General features: G+C 45.2%; 1 protein-coding gene across 2 annotated transcripts in view; it reads right to left on the bottom strand.

The window, feature by feature from the left end:
- Positions 1–3557: 3557 nt before the first annotated feature.
- TMED8 (transmembrane p24 trafficking protein family member 8) overlaps positions 3558–21090 on the bottom strand; it is a 32739-nt gene continuing 15206 nt past the window's right edge. For both annotated transcript variants that reach the window (XM_037503785.2, XM_037503784.2), the window contains exons 2-6: positions 19474–19555; positions 14267–14387; positions 12391–12517; positions 11863–12168; positions 3558–10808 (exon numbers count right to left, since the gene is read on the bottom strand). In XM_037503785.2, the coding sequence (XP_037359682.1) occupies positions 10591–10808; positions 11863–12168; positions 12391–12517; positions 14267–14380 (765 nt within the window). In that variant the 5' untranslated portion in view covers positions 14381–14387; positions 19474–19555 and the 3' untranslated portion in view covers positions 3558–10590. The remainder of the gene's footprint in view (positions 10809–11862; positions 12169–12390; positions 12518–14266; positions 14388–19473; positions 19556–21090) is intronic.

Here is a 21090-nt window from a genome sequence, read left to right as displayed (position 1 = left end):
TCTCAAAATCCATCCACCTGCTAACACAAAACGACACACATATTTCTTCCCCATCATTTCAGTCTTCTAGTGCAATAGGCCTTTTCAGATATGTGTCAAGTGTAACCTGAAAAGCAGCATGGGTGGGTGGGAAGGGGTGACAACAAATGCTGTGGCTTTCCCCGGGGCCCAGCAGGGAACGCCAGCGGTCCTTGGAGTTCATGTGACACATCTGAGGTCCTCTTTTCTCGTCTGGTTTTCCCAAACCTCATATCTCCAGACCCAGACAATCAGGCCTTCCCCACAAGAACAATAATGTGTCTATGCCACGGAAACTCACTCCAGGCTCCTTTGAGGTGATCCGGCAGGCAAGTCCCGGGTTCCTGCCCACATACCCACGCAGATTACCTGTACCACCCACAGGGGGTGACTAAGCCTCTGTGGTTCTCAGCTGCACTGGCTTTAGGAGGGAATAGTCCACCTCCTTATCTCATGACTGTGATTTTAAAGCTAAACCTACGCATTGTACCTAGGCTAGATACTGACCTGGCCACCTTCTTCAATCAGAACCTTGGAGAGAGCCTCATCCCGCAAGGGCCAGCTGCCACTTCTCAGGTGTCTCCTTTGAGCACCATAGGCTGGGGAGGTAGAATTGGGAGGGCGACAGAGAAGGCAGTTCCAGGAAACCGCCAGCTCAGAATCAACTGAGCAATGGAAGAGGATTGTGGGTTGGGGGCAGGGAGGCCTGTGGGAGGGGCAATGGGAGGAATGAGAGGTTCTGGCCCCACTGAAAGACCACAGCTCAGGAGGGAGCAGTCTGCGCAGTCTGCCTGGCGCCTGGCCTGCGAAGTTGAGTTCTAATGTGTTCCCAGTCTGGGGCCTCCACGGAGTCCTGGTTATTAACATGGTCAACTGCACTGCTATGGAGAATGTGGAGACCTGATATTTTGCTGGCTGTAGCACCTTCCCTAAGGACCTCTCCTCTGGGGACCTCGGGCTGGCTAAAGGGGCGAGAAGAGAACCCTCTGTACTCTCAGAGGAACTTAGCTGTGCTCCAGGAAGTGAGAAAATGCAGCCTTTCTAAGCCACCTCCCTGCCTGACAGCAGAGTTCCCTGGAGCGCCTCTGGGGCTGCACTCCTGACCCACCTCCGGTACCCCAGCAATGAACAGGCTGATTAGCCCCCAGGAACTTGTTAAATTGAAAGCCGGCCTTCCTATGCAGCCCTGATTCTCTGAAATGCCTCTCACTTCTTTGGGGGGGGGGGCCCAAAGTTCATGAAGGAGCAAATATTTCCCCAGAGACGTAGACTTTTCTCTAGAGGTCGGACCAGATAGCTCCAAGGCTTAGGAATAATTAAGTTTCTATAAAGGGTTCTGAAATTACCTCCTCTGCCACTCCCTCAAGTCTACAAATAAATTATTATTTTCAGGGGAATCTCAATCTAAAACCATCACCTACTTAAGGGATATTTTCATTCTCCAAAGGCTGAATGGATGGTAAAAGTCAAGTCCTCCTTCCTTCCCACATCAGCTGTCAGGTCAGCGAGGAACAGCAGACACCAGATTCCCAGAGGCCGTGGCGGCAGGAGACCTGATCCTGGGCGTCCCGCGGCGGGCGTGGCCACATGGACAAAGAACTGGGGGTTGGAGGGGTCCGATACCAGGAATTAGGTATGGAGACTCTTCCCACTCCATGGAAGTCGTAGGTCCTGGCAAATACTCTAGAAGGATGAAAGCAGGAGGGAGGTGCTACCAGGACAGAAATAACAAAATGAAAATAAACTTGTTCCAAAGCAGTTTTGCATGTCCACTTACTGGATAAACATCAGATAAACATATTCATTTTACTGACTCCTTTTTAAAGTTAAAAAAAAATACATTTTTGTGTATGTTGAAATTTTTAAAAATCTTCACAGGCTGATGGTTTTCCAATTCTCTCAGCTTTTCTGGCAGATTTTCCTAACTCTTAAACATGAAGTCACTGAGCTCTTGATCCCAGTCACAGGCGGGCATCTCCCACTGGGAGCTTACCCTGCATTAAGGTGGTTGCTGCAGTCAGCCCAGATCTCCATGGGTTAGAGGAACATCAGGCTGATTGCCAAAAGCTGCAATTTGTGAGTCGCCTTATATTATCCTGAACTATGTTAAGGTCAATAATATGACAGATGTGAGTGCCTTTAAATGTTAAAAAGTAATCTTTGATCTTTTGTGCGTTAGCAGTGACCTAACATGCAATTGTCACTAAAGTTAATTTTGTGTGTGTAGAATTGAGGTGCAGGCCAGAGGTGCAGGGGGGTGAGAGGATTCACCAGAGACAGAGTGGGGAGCAGAACAGGCAGACTGACTGAAATACATTTTGCTGAAGAGAGCAGTGGGCGAGACAGGAGAGGTCTGCCGTGCCATGTGGTTAGCTCCCTGGCCGGGCATGGAATTCAGGCCATAGTGGTGATAGTGCTGAGACTAAAACCCTAGGCCACCCGGGAGGCCCTAAGATCATTTAAGCCCCTTAGCTACATATAGCCTGCCTAGGCCTCTATGGTTACTTACAGTAGAGTTTGGTGGAAAGATTAAATTATTTAACTCACCATTATTTCAGGTCTTTTCCTCCTTTATACAACAATCTCTAAATATGCTGCAATAGAAAACAGAGAAAGGTTAAACAGGCTCATCTTAGAACCACAGGTAGTGCTGAAGAAGATATCACTGGGCTCGCTTCCTGCTCAGATGAGAGTCCTCCTCATCGGTCATGGCCACCAGGGTTGTGCAGGGGCGATGTTATAAGAGATGTCATTTAGGTAAATGAAAATAGGCTGAATTAAAACTACTTGTTCATTGGAAAATGAACATCACTGGGGACCAAAATCTGACATAAAACTCAATAGCGATCTCTTCAGTAATCATCATTCCAAACCCGATTTTTCTGCCATTGGACCCAGCCCCCAGTTGATACTTTGCAATGAATTTAGATGATAGGTGAAAGATCTAGATCTACCATTAATTTCATCTTGTTTTTAACTGTTAATGTTAATAACCTTAAGCGATTATAAAATAATTAATATAGATTTGTAGAATACTTTTCCTCTTAAGAGGCAGAGAAGAGGCAGCAGCCCTTCTGTTCCCCTGTGCCTACACAGGCTTCCCTTTCAACAAACATGTCCCTCTTGGGGTAGCTCCTTCTGCCCACTTGGGTCTGCGCAAGCATTCTTTATCCTCTCTCCCTTTACAATAAACCTTCCCTTTTGGATATTAAAAAAAAAAGATGCAGAGGAGAGATCAAAGATTAAAAAATTAAATCAGGCTCATTAAGATGCAACTCTAGGGCCTCCCTGGTGGCACAGGCAGTTGAGCGCCACGCTATGAAGCTGTCCACAGCCTCTGCAGTGCTGGTTCGATCCCCGCTGGCCACAGAGCAACTCACATGGCAGGGTAGACCTCTCTTGTCTCACCCACTGCTCCCCTCAGCAGTGTGTTTCTTCAGTCTGCCTGTTCTGTTCCCCGCTCTGTCTCTGGTGAATCCACTCACCCTCCCACGCATCTGGCCTGTACCCTGGTTCTTGTATAAATAAATAAATCTTAAAAAAAAAATACATACAAATCCAGCATTTCAGGTGCATAGTGAAAAAGTTTATTTATGACAGATTTCAAAACTCGGAAGAGAAGACCAAGAATGCACAAAAGCATCACAAAATTGTTACATAATATAAAAACACAGGGACTGAGCTGCTTGAAGACTTGAAGACCCATAGCTCAGGATCATCTGTGTACCACAGCAACGAGTTCAGTGTCACGGGTGACAAATTATGGTATTTTAAAAGAAAAACCACTCAGCAGGACATAAGGATTAAGTAACAATTTGGTACAGAGCTCTTAGAAACCACAGGGGATGTTAACAGCGTTCCCATGATAGGGGACATGTCAAACAAGTTCATTGTGACAAATGACTGTTAGGATACTCTTGCATTTTAAAGAAAAACTGTGGCAGTTTCCTTTCCAGACCCCTTTTTATACTGTCAGCATCAGTGTGGTCTACAGAACAATAAGAAAAGAGGGCCTTCCTGGTTGCCAGTTGCTTAAATACTTAGCAAGAAAGCATGATCATCTTTCAATCACTGACAGCTCTAGCTCCTGGCACCAAAACAGGCCTTTCAGACGTAGCTACATGGCATGACGTAGTTGGAGAAAACTCTAGCACCTCCATGCCAATGATCTTTACCCAAAGTCTGGTTTTCTTAAAATCCACCACTTTGATCATAACGCAGCTTACTTCTGGGAATCAAAACACTTCCACTATTAAAGGGCAAACAGGTGAAGCAGAGTCATAGGTTACAAGACTGTTTCTTCCAGACTTTACTTGTTCTTGAACATGGCTAAACAGAAATAATTCAACTTGATTAAATGAAAACATATTCGTTGACGGACAATACTCTCAGAAGATTTTAATATGGAATTTCTCAGAAGTATTGTTTAGGACGTAAGGGAGGAAATTAAGATACTGTTTTTCAGATGATTCTTAGCCTGAACCTAAAAGTCAGTAATAACAATCAATCACAGGTAACATGACAGGCATTATAGGCATTTCAAACCTGAGTGAGGAGAAGTGTTCAGGAAGAGCCCCTTCCAGCATTTCACACCAAATCCTTCAAATTGTTCATGATCCTTTATCAGAACTTACAGAAAATACACTTTGTCCCTCTGGCAATCATTTCACATATATTTCACCCCTAGAGAAGCCAAAACTACCTGCTTAAACTGACAGGGAACTGTGGGATTTAATACAGAAACCCATGTCTCTTGATTTCTGGGGCACTCTCCTTATCTCTAAAGGATGAAAAAGAGCCTTGAAATTAACTCTGGTCCACATGCCTGGGGCCTAAAAGAAATTAAAGCATATGCAATAGAAATCAGACCATGAGTTCAAACCAGTGACCAGGACTACAAATAATTTCAAAGTGGGTATCTTGCCTTTGAACTTAAGTTTTTGAGGAAATGACTGTTTTTAAATGAACTCCCCTCTAAAGGCTTTAGGCAATTCATTGGGTTTTCTTCTCTAGTGACAAGAGACCAAACAGAAGGGGCTTTGTGCAGCCTTCTTGGTCCAGACAGAAGCAATGCAACACTTCAGAGAGCACTGAATCGGCTATACAACACTTCACTAAGTTTACCTCGCCTTTTGGGTCCCAAATCCTGCCCTAACTGAGGGATCTAAGTAACTGATGATGTCAAAGGGATACCCAAAGGTTACAGCAAAGGGGTGTGTCACTGACCATTGCCAGGACCAAATGAATGAAAACAGTTCTTGCTTGCGTGTCCCCTGCCCCAATCCCAGAAAAGAGGCCACCAGAAGCCAATTCCCAGGGAGGGTTCCTTCATGGAATGTCAAAGTCACCATCCACCACCCGCTGAAGTCAGGCTCTGAGAACGCTGGAAGAGCCACAGGCTCACACTGAAACTGCACAGCCAGTGACAGAGTATGCTTCCCAGAGATGCTATCTATTCTCCAACTCAATTAATTGTCATCCACTTCAAAGCAGCATGGCCACATCCTCTTCATTCGCTTAGGTAGCTCTCACTGCAGTCTTACATGAGTTACCCAGCTATGCAGATCTGTGACTATAAATCATCACAGTCCCTCCCCAGCCTTACTTCCAACCAGGATTGACTGCCTTCTCTACCAACTCTACTATTATCTAATTCTAATTTATCGTGTAAACAGAGGCCTTGGGTAGCACACTGCCAGTGTAAACAATACCATAAACAAGGCATCAGACAGAAATGGAGGGAGCCTACAAACTCTCCTTGCTTCACAACTGTGTGGGAGGGAGGACCTAGGGCTAGCATCTCCTGTGCATGAAGACCGGGATGTTGGCCATATGGATGCTCTCTATACCCAGGGCTGTGGGAGAACACTAGGCTTGTGATTGGCTTTAGAAAACCATTCCCTACTCATTCCTGAAGAATCATGCACCATGGTTCCCTAGACACGACCAAATAACAAAGTGAGTACAACTTGATCTAAAGAGCAAAACTCCCGTAACAAGCTGTCCTTCACAACAACCACAAAAAGTAAAACTAAAAAAAAAAAAAAGTAAAACTACCTTCCAAGTCTTTTCAACCACTAAAATTCTTGAGGGTTGGTGTTCTTCCTTTTTTCAGCATATTTGGTTTTCTACAGTTCTACACTTTTGGCCACACGGGAAGATGCTAGTACAGAGGTTGATGTGGACCTCTAAGACCCAGCAGAGATTTTAGAGCAGACACTCTACAAGAATGAACTGTCTGGTGCGTTGCATTGGCTGCTGTGTGAATGACAACCCACATGGATTAAAGAAGGTAGCGATTCCTGTACCCAATGAGGGGGTCATATTACAGGGGCACAGCTTGTTATAAACACTTACTCAAGGGTTCAGGCTCTTGTGTGTCACGGGTCAGAATTCCCAACTCATGCCTTTCTTGGCCACGGTCAAAATCTATGGAGGTTACAGTGGCACAAACGGAGCTGTTCCTGGCATCTTTCTAATTGCACCATCTTTTGTCAAGGCCTAAGACTCTATGTCCCAGAGAACTCAGAGATGAAGTCAGTCCTCAGGTGACAGTCACACCCAGCAGAGGAGACTTACTCTAAAGCTAATGCTGTTGGGAAAGACAGCAAGATCGTTTGGGGATTTTTCCAATCAACATAAGTGTGACAGTGAGGCTTAAAGAACAATGTCAACTAATGACATGCAAACAAATAAACTAAACAAAATGGGGAGATGAGCAAAGTTCTGGCATACATATGATAGCTTTCCTCTTCCTCGCGTTTCATTCAGATTTTATCACTTTCAATCAATTTAAAAAGGCAGTTCTCAAGATGCACAAAATTGTTTCATACCCCCCCCTCACCTGCCACTAAAACAATAGTCTGTGATGTAAATATTAGGGTAACTCAACTTCATACCTTTGAGTCATATGCTTTGGTGCTAAAAGGCAACCTTTTGCAGAAAAGTGGTCTTAAAAAATAAATACAAAAATACAGACTTTAGGGTTTGGGAGTCACCTAATTCTTTCAAAGAGGGACTGGATAGGACTCATCAAAAACTTAAAACTCAGATATTTTCTATAAATGATAAGTTTTACAATAAAAACCACTGATTACAGTAACCCCACCGATTAATACAACAGAGTGAACTTTCAGGTTCAACTTTTCCATATACATATTAAAGGGACAATATATACTGTTTTAAAGTCTTAGATTTTCTTTCCTAAATAACAGATAAAAATATTTTTAAAGTGCATGAATCAATTAAGAAAAACTAAGTAAAGAATGGCCTAATTTCAAGTTGCTATCTACTTCCAATATAAAGCTACACACTGTCTGGAGATTGAGTTTTAACTTGAGTCCTGACGACGTATCATTGAGCAGCAGAGGCCAGAACAGGGGCCTCCGGAACAGCTTCACAATCACCCTCACTTTGACGAGAAAAGAGCAGAAGGCATGGTCTGAAGGAGGCCTGAGTTCTGAAACATGGAGCACAAGAAACATTTTCACAAGGACCACTCCCAGGTAACTCACATTGGCTGAAACGCGTCTGCTTAAAAAAAAACGAAACAAAAAAACTAAGAGCTTCTGGCCCGGGAGAGACAAGGTCTATGCGGGACACATGCTCCAAGGGACACTTTTCAATAGGAACAAATGATAGAATCTTTGTTTGTAACTTAAAAACCTATGCAGTGGGTCCACATTTGGGTATTTACTGTAAGCTCCCTTTAAGTTTTCTGTTCACTGAAAATTTTTCAAAATAAATTATTGGGAAACAGTAACCCTTTGGACAGCCCTTCCTATTTTAAAAGCCCCATCTCTCAACAGAGTAGCCACACTAAACAAACGGAAGAAATTTTAGAACTCAGCCATTCTGTGTAGAAAATTCCAGTCTCCCTTCTACTATGAAGCACTTTCTTCTGAATATTTAATTTGTGCTCTCGAGAGCAGGGTGAGGTGACCATGAATGGTTTCCATTCCGTTTGGTTCTATAAGCTTGGACAGCGAGAGACCAAGGGACGGGGCCTCTTAGGATTTGCTGGGCTATGACATTCTCAGGATACCTGTGCTTCAGTAAACAATATTTTATCTCTAAAGTTCAGCAATTTCAGATATTCAGAACAGTGCACGGAATCAGACATTGAAAACATCTTCTTTTAGCTGTTTTGTGCTCACGTGAACAAAGAAACCCGGACTGCTAGTGAAACAGCAATACGGGACGCGCTGTGGCGGTGTCCGGGACCTCAACAGTGATCAGACAGTAAGAGGCACACAGAGGCGGTGCGGACATGGCCCTCGGGCTTCCCTGATGTAACAAAACTAGGATTCCAAAGAAAATGGGAACAGGGACTTTCATGGCAAAAACAAACAAGAGTGTTATCCCAGGGAGCTCCCGATGGCCTCACCGCTCCATTCTAAGAAAGTCAGAAGTTAACAAGAACCAAGAAAAATAAGCAAGGTTTTGCTAAGTGGAGAACAGCCCAGTAGAAAATTGTTTTATAAAGACTATATTCACTTAGCTAAGGCATGATTCGACATCCGTGATGAAAGGGTGGTCCCTCGGCTCTGATGGGAGGACACGCAGCAGTTGGCTTTTCGCTGCCCAGTCAGCCACTAATTTCTCATTTCTTACAAGGTATGTACATTTTGGCCAGTGTAACCCTCTACCACATCTTCTCATGAGTGAAATAATGGAGGTCTGCTGCTGCTCGGAGAACGGGGTGCGATAGCACCAGCGCCCTGTCCCACTGGGCTCTGCTCCCAGAGAGCAGAAGGTGCTGCCTTCTCGCACTTCATTCACGACACAGGAGCGGCTACCCACCACACAGGGAGCCCTGTGTTCTTCAAGCCCCTGCTCCTGTAGGGAGGGGCGGTTTGGTGCAAGGCACCCCACAGGAAGGGACCAGTGAAGGAGAATGGGAAGAAGGTGAGTCCTCAAAGGAGGCCCAGGACTTTGAAATCCTGGAATCTAGGCTAACTGGCGAGTCCCTTCTGCTGCACACGCCATCCTAGGCAAGTGGACAGTCCCTCACCAGAACCTAGAATTCTTCACAGCCAGTCATCCCTCGAGGAGGGAAAGACTCCTCCCAAAGCACCCCGGGATGAACCTACAGGAATGGAACACGATCACGCCCCACTGCTCCTAAAATCCTCATCTTTAACTCCATCCAAGAGGCGGCCTTGATGGCTCAGAGTAGACGGGAGCCTTCTGAGAAACAGACGGAAACTGTTTCAAAGGCAAAATGAAATGTGCTAAAAAAAAATAAATAAAGTAATAAATAAATCTAATTATTTCTCATGATTCTAAGGCAGTAACAGACTTGAACAAGGAAAAAGCAGCAAGGAGAACAGACCACCAACCACAGCAGTCCCTGCTCTGCCTCCTCCACCGCACGAGACCCCACACCCCGCATCTCTGGTGGCCTGGCTGCAGCACCCTGCGGCACTTCTGGATGTCGGGGTGCTAGAGTGGAAAGCCACAGCCAGAGAAATGAAAGCTTTGGCCTAGGAAAGAACAAACTCCAGCAGCAGCAACAGTGGAGTGTCGTTCTCCCCTCTCCTGAGACCTTGAACACCATACGCTTGAAACACTCCATGCAAGAAACCTAAAGCCGGCAGCTTTGGAAAATGAATTGTTCCAAAGCAAAACTTCTAAATAACACCCCGCTGTAAAGACAAAGAAATGGCAGGAAACCTGGAGTGTCGCTGTTACATAACCTTCTCTCTCAGATCACAGGCCTGCTTCTTTGATTACAGAAACAATAATTTAGTAACACTTGATTTTCAAAAATGTGTGATCTGAGATCAATCCAGTCACTATTTGTATCCCGTCCCCTCTGACCACCAGAGGCCTGGGTGAGGGAAACCGCCTGTCGACATAGGAAGTTATGGAATCCGTTTTTCTTCCCAGATCTTAGGATACACTGGTCATCACTATCGACTGCATGGGAGCTCTTGCTGTGACGGCTGACAGACTCAGGGACAGAAAAGAGGAGGGGAGGAGGCAGAGTCGAGCCATCAGGACTAATACCACCCCTCCAAAGGCAGTGAGGGCACCCAGCCTGGGCTAGAGGCCGCAGAGAACCAGCAGGCGGGAATATGGCAGTGGTGTGAGGCTGGACAGAGCTTTCTCCGTCCGAGATACTGGGTTCTTTCAGAGACCATGTGCTTTTCTCTCTTCTGGCACTTTTAGAAAGTAAAAAGAGTGGGTGCCAATCAATGCAATAAAGGCCCTGGGAGAAGAGAGAGCAGCAGCTAGGATAATATACCTTGCACCAGAGCAAGCTTATTTTTAAAAGATGACACCCAATTTCCTTTCAGGCTTTTGCCTGGTAGGTTCTTTCATAGAGAGCTTTGACTGGAGTCCAAAGCAAGAAGAGTGTGAGTCAGGGGCCACAAAATAGGGGTACTACACCACCATCTGCAGAAGCCAAGAAGGGGAAAAGCAATGTGGGGTCAACAGTCAGGCAGGGCACATGGGCCAGGAGCCACACACTCCACCTTCAGCTCCGGCCTCTTGGCAGCAAGAGGCGCCAGCGGGCAGCCTGCTCCAGCCAGCCAAGACCCGCCTGCCTCCCGTCCCAGTGAACCTTCAGCTCGTGTAGTAGACGTGAAAGTAGAGTGTCTTGTTGCGTAGCAGGGAGTAGGAGTTGTCAAACTTGAGCAGGTAGATGCCCTCCCCGGGGTAGTCGTGGCTGCCAGCCTGCACGTCTCGGTGGCTGTCCCGCCGGTACACGGGCATGACTTCCCCATAGCGACCCCGCAGGGAGCTCCTGGAGCCTCTCTCCACATCTCCAACTGGGACAGGGTCTGCATGAGCAAAATGAGTGTTTGGATATGAGTTCAGAGACCAAATACATCTGACCTGCAGGTAGAAGAGGGAGCAGGACGCCCAGTGGCTTCCCCGGCCGGCAGGGGTGGGGGTACTAACTGCCCTCCAACAGGCATATGGTCTGGTGGCCTCTGGGTCATCGGCGTGACTAATGGGTGATACTGGCATTTAGCACTAAACCCTGCTCAAGAAAGAAGCACCCCACCCCAAGTGCCAGTAACATCTCTACTGAGAAACAACAATTGTTCTTATAGAGCCTCCCCAGCTCCCAAAGTGTCTAGACATTTCTAAGGGGCAGAAAACACATTTATTACAGAAGGGAAGATTCTGATACTCTCTCATCCAACAGGTGAAAGAACCAGTGGCTGTGGGAGACGCAGACATGGGCCTGCGCTGAGAGACGGAGCCCCCGGCTTGGCCTCCTACAGAGACACAGAGCAGGTATCAGGTTCTCCTCCCCCAGCACCTGAAGACTTCCCTGTTGACTTGCTTTTCCATAAAGAAGGAAGCAAGGGATTGATTTTAAAATTATAGAAGGAAAATCAAGGAGTAAGGCTAAAGCTCAGAACCTAAGCTTGTGAGATGCAAGCGATCGGCCCAGAGCCATCCTGAGGGGGGACTGCGACAGCTGGGACGGCGGCAGACTATTTTTTAAACTGCTTTGGGCATGAAGTAAAGAAGGAAACAGCAGCCAGTGAGCTGTGAGTGAGGAGCAGGGCAAGCATGGGCACGGCTAGCCAACTGTAATCACCCAGTGGGGTCTAGGCCAGAAGAAATGGAAACGCCCCAAACTGAGACAGAAAAAGAAACCACCTCAGATTTACCTGTGACTGAAAAATATCACCTCTCTACACAGGAGCCCCTTCCGACGCCTCCCCGCCCAGCCAGCCCCCAGGAGATGTTCCAGGTGAATAGCTAGGTCCTGAGAGAAAGCGGGGGCTTCTGGGGAGGTGCCACCGCCAGCCCACCAGGTGCCCACTGAGGCCTGGCTCTGGCCACGCCGTTGGGCTTAGCTCGCAAGGCTGGACTTGCCTTCACTGTCTTCCTCCTCTTCCTCGTCTTCATCCTCGTCCTCACTGGAGTCGCTGACCTGCACGGTGATGTCGGTGCTGGTTACTGGGGTCCAGTCAAAGTAGACGCCAAAGCCAATGTCATAGTCATCCGTCGCGAACTCCCAGCAGACACGCTTCCCCTCCGGATGGGTGGGTACCCGGACGGTCACCACCTCGCCGCGCCTCACCACCAGGCGGCAGTTCTTCTCTTTGCCCAGCCTGCTTTTGAATTCCTTCATCTTGGCGCGGGTCCAGATGCAGGGAGGTGCCATCAGAGGCGGGGAGACTGAAAGGACAGGCGGTTTACTACCGAGACGCGCAGAGGGGAGGCTGCCGCGCCCGGCGCGCTGTCTAGGGAGGTGGGTCACAGTCAGAGACATCCACTCTACTGGCTTCTTGGACTACCCTTCACGCGTCACTTCCTTTCTTTGCATCTTATCTGCCTGACTTCCTTTAAGCACCCATGGGGAACCAAAAGTCCACCTCCCACCCCCCACAAAGGTCTCACCTTTCCTGTGGTCCCCCAGAAGATCCGCAGATTCCAAATCCGCTGAGAGAATATCTATAGTTCCTGTGTGCTCAGACTGGATCATCACGATGTCCCCAGACCTTTGTGGGGCTTGGTACTTGGCCATCTGCACGACAGGATTCTGGTTAGAGGACATATCAGAATGGCAGGTTCCAATTAATCTTTTTCCAAACGAAGGCCGCTCAGCCCTATGCTGTTACTGCCACTCTCCCTAACATGCTGGCAAACATTCCTCCGCCTTCCTCCAGTCACGGGCTGCTGATATATTCTACTAACTTTTTTCATGTCATCCCAATGTTCCCTACTTCAAAGACGCTTGTTCTCCCCTACATTTTGCAGCTCCCCACTCCGGACCCTTTGTAAAAAACCGTTGCCTGTGAACATCGTCAAAGCCTGTTACTGACTTTGGCATCAGGGGCTTTTCAGCGTCATGCCCTGGTCTCCCCCTGGCCTGCAGAGCACCTCTCTGGGGCTTCTCTCATGGCAGCTCTTGCCCCTGGAGTCCAGCTTGACTCCCACTCTGCCACATTCTCACCTACGACCATTGCCACTCAAGGGCTACTTCCAGACCACTGTCAGTCAATTCACCAAAGCACTGCACAGAGAGAGAATCTGTTTTCTCTTTTCTCTTTGTCCCTCTCATCCATGGCACACCCTGGAGGGCTCGTCCTACAGTTGTCCTACCCCCCAGCAGTGTTCCACAAACAACTACAATTTCATTTTGGACCGGTCCCAGAGTGTGCAGTGAACGGGCTGTTTGCTACCCGAGGTCTATCCTGCACGAAGAGTACAAATGTCTCTTGCTACTCAGAGCCCTTGCTAACCCACAGAAGGAGCCTGCCAATTCTCCCTAGCGGGTTTCACTTCTAATCACTGAGATTACTGTTGCCCTGTTTCATGCAATTAAGCCTTAATTTCCTGCTCCTTCTCCAAGCAGTTGGCAGGCAACTCAAGAAGAAATTTATAGCTACTGCCCATACAGGTGAGCACATCAGTGACACAGCATTTCAGGTAAGGGATGAGAATTATATTCGCAAAAAATGAATTAGTAAAAACATTTTGTAATCCTCCCAGACTATATTCTCATACTACGTTTCTGGAGAATAAGCCCTTCAGCTCTTCTCTCCACTGTTAAATGAGGTGAATCAGACTTTGGTTAACTTGCTTGAAGGAGTCCTTCTTCTTCCAGACGTCTAAACGAAGTATTTCATTCACGGCTTATTAGCTGCACAGCCTTAGTAAAGTCACCAACCAACAACTCTTAACCCCAGTTTCCTCACCTATAAAATGGAGACATACCTCACAGGGTTGTTGTCAGGAATACAGAGTGTTGTGGATCCAACTGCCTTGTGAACTATAAAGCTTTATGCAAATGTAATGATGTTTGGTATTATCTCTATTGATACCAATACCACTTATTATTTTAATACATACATATATATACATATATATATATATATATATATAAATTATATAAACAACCTGTTACTCCAGTGCAGGGAGGCCACTGCTATCAATACCACCTCTCTGGACTCTGCCATAAATACTGAGTACATCCGCCATGAGAAAAATGAGACGGAGACACAGTCCAAAGGTTCGAGGCCCCTCACATGGAGAAGTTTTTAGGGAACACCTGACTACTTGTTCTTAACGCTTCATTTATTGAGCAGGTGCTACCACAGGGATGGGCCCGAGGGAAAATACAAATGAGCATTCTCTAAATAATTAAAAGTGAGATATCCTAAGGAGAGCAAAGAGAATTCCGTGCTTCCAAGTCCAACCCATCAACACATATCCAAGTTCTGGTGCCACAAGGGCCTCCTTTCCTAAGAGCGAGCGAACACGCGCTTCCTACCTTGTTGAGGACCTCGCCCTGGTCTGCAGACAATTCCTGTTCCACCAAGGCCTGAGCCTCCACAGCTGCCTTCCGCAGATCTTCTGTGACATCTTCACCCACTGGAGATACCATCTGTGGCCTCTCAGAGGAAGAAAAAGTGTCAATCCAAGGACTCTATTAAGACACAGCAGTCCTGGGCCTCCCCGGTGGCGCAGCGGTTGAGCACTGGGTTCCGAAGCTGCCCGCAGCCTCTGCAGCGCCAGTTCGATCCCTGGCTGCTCCCCGGCCACCGCAGGAGGGTCCCACATGGCGCGCAGACCTCTCCTGCCGCCCGGCACCCCTCAGCAGTGTGCTTCGGTCCTTCTGCCTGCTCTGCTCCCCGCTCTGGCTCTGGTGAATTCTCTCACCCTCCCGTGCTTCTGACTGTACCCGGTGCATGTATAAATAAATAAATAAATATTAAAGAAAAAAAAAAAAAAAGAGATGGCGAGCATTTAAAAAAAAAAAAAAAAAAAGACACAGCAGTCCTGAAGAAACTCAAGGCAAATCAACCTTCAGAGGCCGGGCCCACCATCCTCCACACCAGTGGAGTTTTCTAGAGGCTGCCTCACATGTGAGCTCCACAGAAGGAATACGGATCTGAGGCCCAACTGTCCAGGTGAGCCAGACATTAAAGAGATTTGCAATGTCTCTCCACGCATTATTTTTGCTTTGGAAAATAGTTGTTTTTCATTTGATACATTTTATTTATATTAACATGTAATGAGTTCCTTATTATTATTTTTAGATGAATGAACAGTGCCTGATTTTTCAGTTTTAATTTCTAATATGGTAAACATTGAGAGATATAATCTACATATACCAAGATTCCCTCAATAATTTTTTAAGAGTGAAAAGGTCTGAGAGCCGCTACTTTTAGGGCATCATTTCCTCAGAAGAGCTGAGTAAGTGACGAGAAAATAGATCTATAAACCACAGTGGGGAGCAGGGGGCCTATTTGGGAATTTCTGAGCTCCTTCCTTGGTTCCTCTTGCCCTCCTTCCTTCTTTTCTCCCTTCTGGAGATCCCAAGTGTCATTAAATACCCTTTTGGGGGGTCTGTTAAGTCAAAACTTCTTCATAATAATTCTAATTACTATTTGGTTTGTTTCATGATCTTGTCCTTTCCTTCACTCTCTCCCCACACCGCCCTTCCATTCTCTCTTCCTTTTTTTAGCATAAGCAAGAAACATCACTCCTAGTTTATAAATTACCTCTTCTTCAGATAAAACAGAACTATTGGGGGGGGGGGATTCAAGTCACTCCAGCCATTCTCAAAATAAATAAGAGGCTGTTACTATGAAAAAAAAAAAAAAAAAAAAAAAAAAAAAAAAAAAAAAACCAGAGTGGGCCTCCCTGGTGGCCTAGGGATTAAGTCTCAGTGCCACCACCCCAGCAGCCTGAGTTCAGTCCCCAGCCAGGGAGGTGACCCCACATACAGCACAGCAGACCTCTCCTGTCTTGCCTGCTGTGCTCCTCAGCAGTGTATTTCAGTAGATCTGCCTGTTCTGCTCCCCACTCTGTCTCTGGTGAATCCTCTCACCCTCCACCTCTGGCCTTCACCTCAGTTCTTCTACACGAAAATAAAATAAATAAAATCTTTTTTAAAAAGAAAATCAGAGCTGTGCGACACTGCTGCTTTTTGTGGGTTTGTTTGGGTAATCCTGTGTAAACTGTAAGTTGGTCTAGGCTAAAAGCCTATTCTATCCTCTTAAACCTGGTAATTATAGTTCATTTTTTAATTCTTGACACGACTGTCTCCTCTACTAGAAGACTGCAGGAACTGGGTCTCATTCCCTCCTTCTGCACAGCACCCACAGACAAGCCTGTCACATTAACCCCAAAGCCCTTTGCACTCTGACCTCAACTCTAAGAATGACCTCACCTTGCCTTGCCCTGTCCTCTCCCATCATAATGGCCCCCAGAATACCCAAGTCTTCCACAGGCACTTTCCACTTGCAGGTTTTTGTGCCTGTCATTGCCCCGCTTAGAACACTCTCCCCTGGTAACCTTAGAACACCCTTCCTTCAGCCTCTGCACAGCCATCACTTGCGGGCAGCCTCCCAGATGTCCTTTCTTAACTGCCCTTATTACTGCCTAACACATCACCTACCATATGTGTTGACTGCAAGATGCTTATTTGTTTTCAGTTTTTAATACAAATGAAATATGAGACATCCTCAAAGTCGCTGGTGTCTACACTGCCATGGCCCTACACTGACATCAAGTCCTTCCACAGGAGATTTGCATTTGCTTCTCCCAGCACCTGGGCGTCATACCAACTGAGATAAGTTGAAATTAAATTCTGTTTTAGGATGTTGCTTAGACCACCATGGCACAGTGAATTTACACAACAAACTGGTAACTACAGACTTGTGTTTGAAATTCTCAGGAGAGACGACTTCTCTCTCCTTACACAAATTTGAGACATTCAAGCTTCCTTGCTGTCCTTTTCTGTGTGGAAGCATTTTTCCTGTTTCTCTCTTCATTGAAGGTGCAGGTTTAGGGGTCCCTGTTCCATGTGGGACGGGGTGTCTCTCACTAAACTCTGTCATGGGTATTTTCTCCTTTTTTCATGGTAAAAAATAACAACACATTTTACAGTTGATGGCACTACAGAGCCGATGCAATCTGATGGATGCCTGTGCTCTGCCTGCTTCCCCATTAGACTATAAGCTCTGTGAGGCCAGGAGCTTTTCCTGTACAGTATCTTCAGTGCCTGAAACAGTACCAGGTACATAGCAGGCACTTAAAAAATGTCTGTTGAATGAGCAAATAGTAGACACTCAATAAATATTTGTTGAATGAATAAATGAGTAAGCCAATAATTTGTTTTCCACCTAAAGTGGAATTTTGGATCAGACTACCATTTACAATATTTGGAATTTGAGACTACAACAGTTAATCTGACCATTAGCCTGATCTTACTGTATATGGCATCAAAAATTTAGTCTCTGCTTTGCTTGGTGCACTCTATTTTGCACAAGTAAGGTTCTGCTTATAATTTTTTAAAACAGGACAAGCAATAGTCACATAAATTTAATATTCACATTAGCATTTTATGCTCTGAAGAATTAGTGGAGGATATTTTGGGAAAGATAACTTGCAAATCACTTGATGCAGATGATAAACCACGTAAAGGAAAACTCCACTGTAAGCCTTCTGGTCTGTGCTGACCGGGAGCAGGGAAGCCATCCCAGACGGCGGGGAGAACCTGGCCAGCCAGCGCCACCAGAAAGGACAGAGCTGTCCCGTTGCCATTTCCAATATCACACACAAAACCCAGACACTGAACTGCAGGCGTCATACTGGCTGGACTTTTTTCTTCACACACTAGATTTTAGAAACAAAACTTTAAAATTAAATCCTGTTTTGTAAGAGAAATGTTCCATGCTCCTTACTCAAAAATGTTACTCTTAAGAGGAAAAAACAGTTCTGTGCCAAAATCCATTCCCCAAAGATCCTTCAAATCAACAGGTGCAGAAAAAGGGAGGTGGCGAGAAGATGGAGGGTTCTCAGAGTATTTGAATTCTCTCCAATAACCAAAGCCTTGAGGAAACTGTATCTTCTAAATGGACTGCTGCATATAATAACCTGGTAACTCCAAGCATAGAAGGCAAAAAATCCCTTCCACTGCTACTCATGAGAATAAGTTTTAGAGTCAAACAAACCTAAAGCTGTGTGAACTCAGGCAAACAACTGAATTCAGTTGCATTTTCTACGTCTTAAGAAAAAAGGCACACTGCTTTCATTAGGGTCATTTGGGGATTCAATGAGATAAAACATGTTTACACCTAGCATGGTATTCCAGTATCACACACAAAACCCAAAACCCAGACACTGACCTGCAGGGATCATACTGGCTGGATTTTTTTTTCTCCACACACTAGATTTTAGAAACAAAACTTTAAAATTAAATCCCGTTTTGTAAGAGAAATGTTCTATGCTCCTTACTCAAAAATGCTTTTTAAAAAACTCTGGGCCTCCCCGGTGGCGCAGCGGTTGAGCGCTGGGTTGCGAAGCTGCCCGCGGCCTCTGCAGCGCTGGTTCGATCCCCGGCTGCTCCCCGGCCACCGGAGGAGGGTCCCACATGGCGCGCAGACCTCGCCTGCCGCCCGCTGCTCCCCTCAGCAGTGTACTTCGGTCCTTCTGCCTGCTCTGCTCCCAGCTCTGGTGAATTCTCTCACCCTCCCGTGCTTCTGACTGTACCCAGTGCTTGTATAAATAAATAAATCTTTAAAAAAAAAAATGCTTTTTACTCTTAGGAGGAAAAAACATTTCTGTGCCAAAATCCAATAGCTTTCATAGAGGTAAATATTTTATTATCATTATTACAGAGAAACACTCAATAATGTGTAGCTATTATTATCAGCAATAGCATTGTAATTACATTAATCACTCTTGTCTTCCATCATCTGAATTCTGGGAGAAAAGAAGTTTTATTTCAGATACAAAGGTAAGAAGACAGAATTTCTACTCGAGAAGTAACAGATGTTTTTAAATCTTGACTCCCTCCTTAACCCCAGACATCAACTTTGTGTGGGGCACAAAGACCACAAGTTCTGCAGGACGACACTGCACCACGAGCTGCTCTACTGCACGAGATAAGCATGAGCGAAGTGCTCTCCATTAATTATTCCATTAATATTTCATGGTTTCCACTCATTCCAGGCCTCAATACAAGTCTTCCCATCACTGACACGCCTGCCAGTGAAGCTGCGTGAAGGAGATGGTCACAGAGGGATATTAAGAATGACAACATGAGGGTCCTCCATAATCAAGTACTGCCTCCCACAGTGTATTTGTGTGTGTGCATGTGTGTTTGTGTGTGTGTGCACATGCGCGCATTTTATGGGTAAAAACCAACCACACAATTTCTTGAAAGTCTACCTGGGATCCATTTCAAATGTCTTAACATTTGACCACGGTCTTCCGGAGTAGATGAAGGCACTACACTATGTGTTACAGGTTTACGCTCTGAGAGTAAAAGAAAATTTTACAACCTGAAATACATCTGACATGATGCCCAAACATAAAGGGTTGATTAATTAATGGCAAAACCATCCATACCCTTCGCTTCAACTTATCTTCCACATTAAAGTCACTGTCCACTTGTTTCTCCAATTCCTTGTCTCAGAAGAAAACTCTTTCGAAGCATTTTTATCCAAAGCAGTTGTTTGTTCCTACCTGTAAGGTGAGGAATGGGGTTCTGGATCAGGGGCAGAAACCACTGGAGAGGTGACCTTGGTGTTTTCCAGATCTTCACTCTCTAAAAAACATGAAAAGAAAAATTCAATATCTGAGAGTAATGCAATCATAACCATCTTGTATCTTTTTTTTTTTTTAAATCTGTTAGTTGCAATCAATTCTCTTTCCAAAAATATTCTGGGCATAAGCTTTATACTCTGGGAGACCTAGTCATAAATTATTCAAATCATCACATCCAAGGATTTTCAGACAGCCACAACCCAGTCATTAAAAAAAAGTCATTTTTCAAAGTAAGTCAGAATTAATCCTAGTTCAAGAATAATATTTCTCAAAAAGCAAATGGTTGAATTAGGCAGAACAGAGAGGGCAGAGCTGGGATCTAGGACTAAATAGACTGGACTTCAGTGCCAGCATACAGAGCACCACCTCTGCATGCAGTAAGCGCACGTCACTGTTTCCAGAGTCAGGTAAAGGATTTTTGTAATTTTATTCCTTTACTAACTCCCCCATTCACTAATGATTCATTAATGATTTATTAAATAACTGCAAGATGTCCTCAAGGAGTAATTAAGGGAAATGCTTACTGAAGGCCATGTTCCCAGGCTCACAACATGCTTGTGCTGGTATTATCATTGCTATTTTGCAGGTAAGGAAACCTTAAGGCACAGAGACAGAATTCAAAGCCAGGTAGGCACACTCATAATCACAGGTGCAACTGAGTTCTGTGGTTTACTTTCTCGACCTTTCCAGGAGCACTCATTAAGCACATGTTTCCCTGCATTTAAATAACCCTGTTCACATTGATTCAAAAGAACACTTGTACCCCTATGTATATTGCACCATTATTTACAATAGGTAAAACCTGGAAACAACCCAAATACCCAAAAATTGATGACTGGATCAAGAAGATGTGGTATATATACACAATGGAATATTATTCAGCAATCAAAAAAGATAAACTCATGCCATTTGCAGCAACATGGATGTAGCTAGAAGGAATTATGCTCAGTGAAATAAGCCAGAAGGAAAAAAAATATCGGATGGTTTCACTTATAGCAGGAATATAGGGGAACCAAGTAAGACATCAGTGTAAAAAAATAATAACCATACAAAACACAACAAAGCAAAAACAGACAATTATAAACCAGAGACATCCTACAGGGGAGATGGTGGGAGAGGGATCAGAGGGAGGAAGGGATGGAGGAGCACAGGGGACTGAGGTGATGGTGCATTAGGGACTACACCTGAGGGGGTAGGGGGGGGCAAATATTGTTTAAAAATGAATAATGATGTAAAAAATTTAAAAAAAAATTAAAAATCCCTTTTCAACCTCTTCTAGTTAAGACAGCAAGATGCTGAAGCCCAAAGTCCACTTCTGCATACAAAATATGATTTAATAAAGTAAACCTCTAACACTGGAAGTTTCAGACTTTGGTAGCAACATAAAAGTAAAAAGGACAGGCAAATTATTTATGATCTAAGTTTAATTTAGTGTTATTTTTTGGCATGTGAATAATATCTATTTTTTTCCATCAATTCACACCCTCACAAGGTAGACCTTAAAGCTTATGCCACCCAATTTTCCTCTTATGACAT

This window comes from Talpa occidentalis, unplaced genomic scaffold (assembly GCF_014898055.3).
Source record: "Talpa occidentalis isolate TD23 unplaced genomic scaffold, MPIMG_talOcc4v2.1 talOcc4.11, whole genome shotgun sequence".
NCBI classification, from domain to species: domain Eukaryota; kingdom Metazoa; phylum Chordata; class Mammalia; order Eulipotyphla; family Talpidae; genus Talpa; species Talpa occidentalis.
This window is presented reverse-complemented; position numbering and strand designations above follow the sequence as displayed.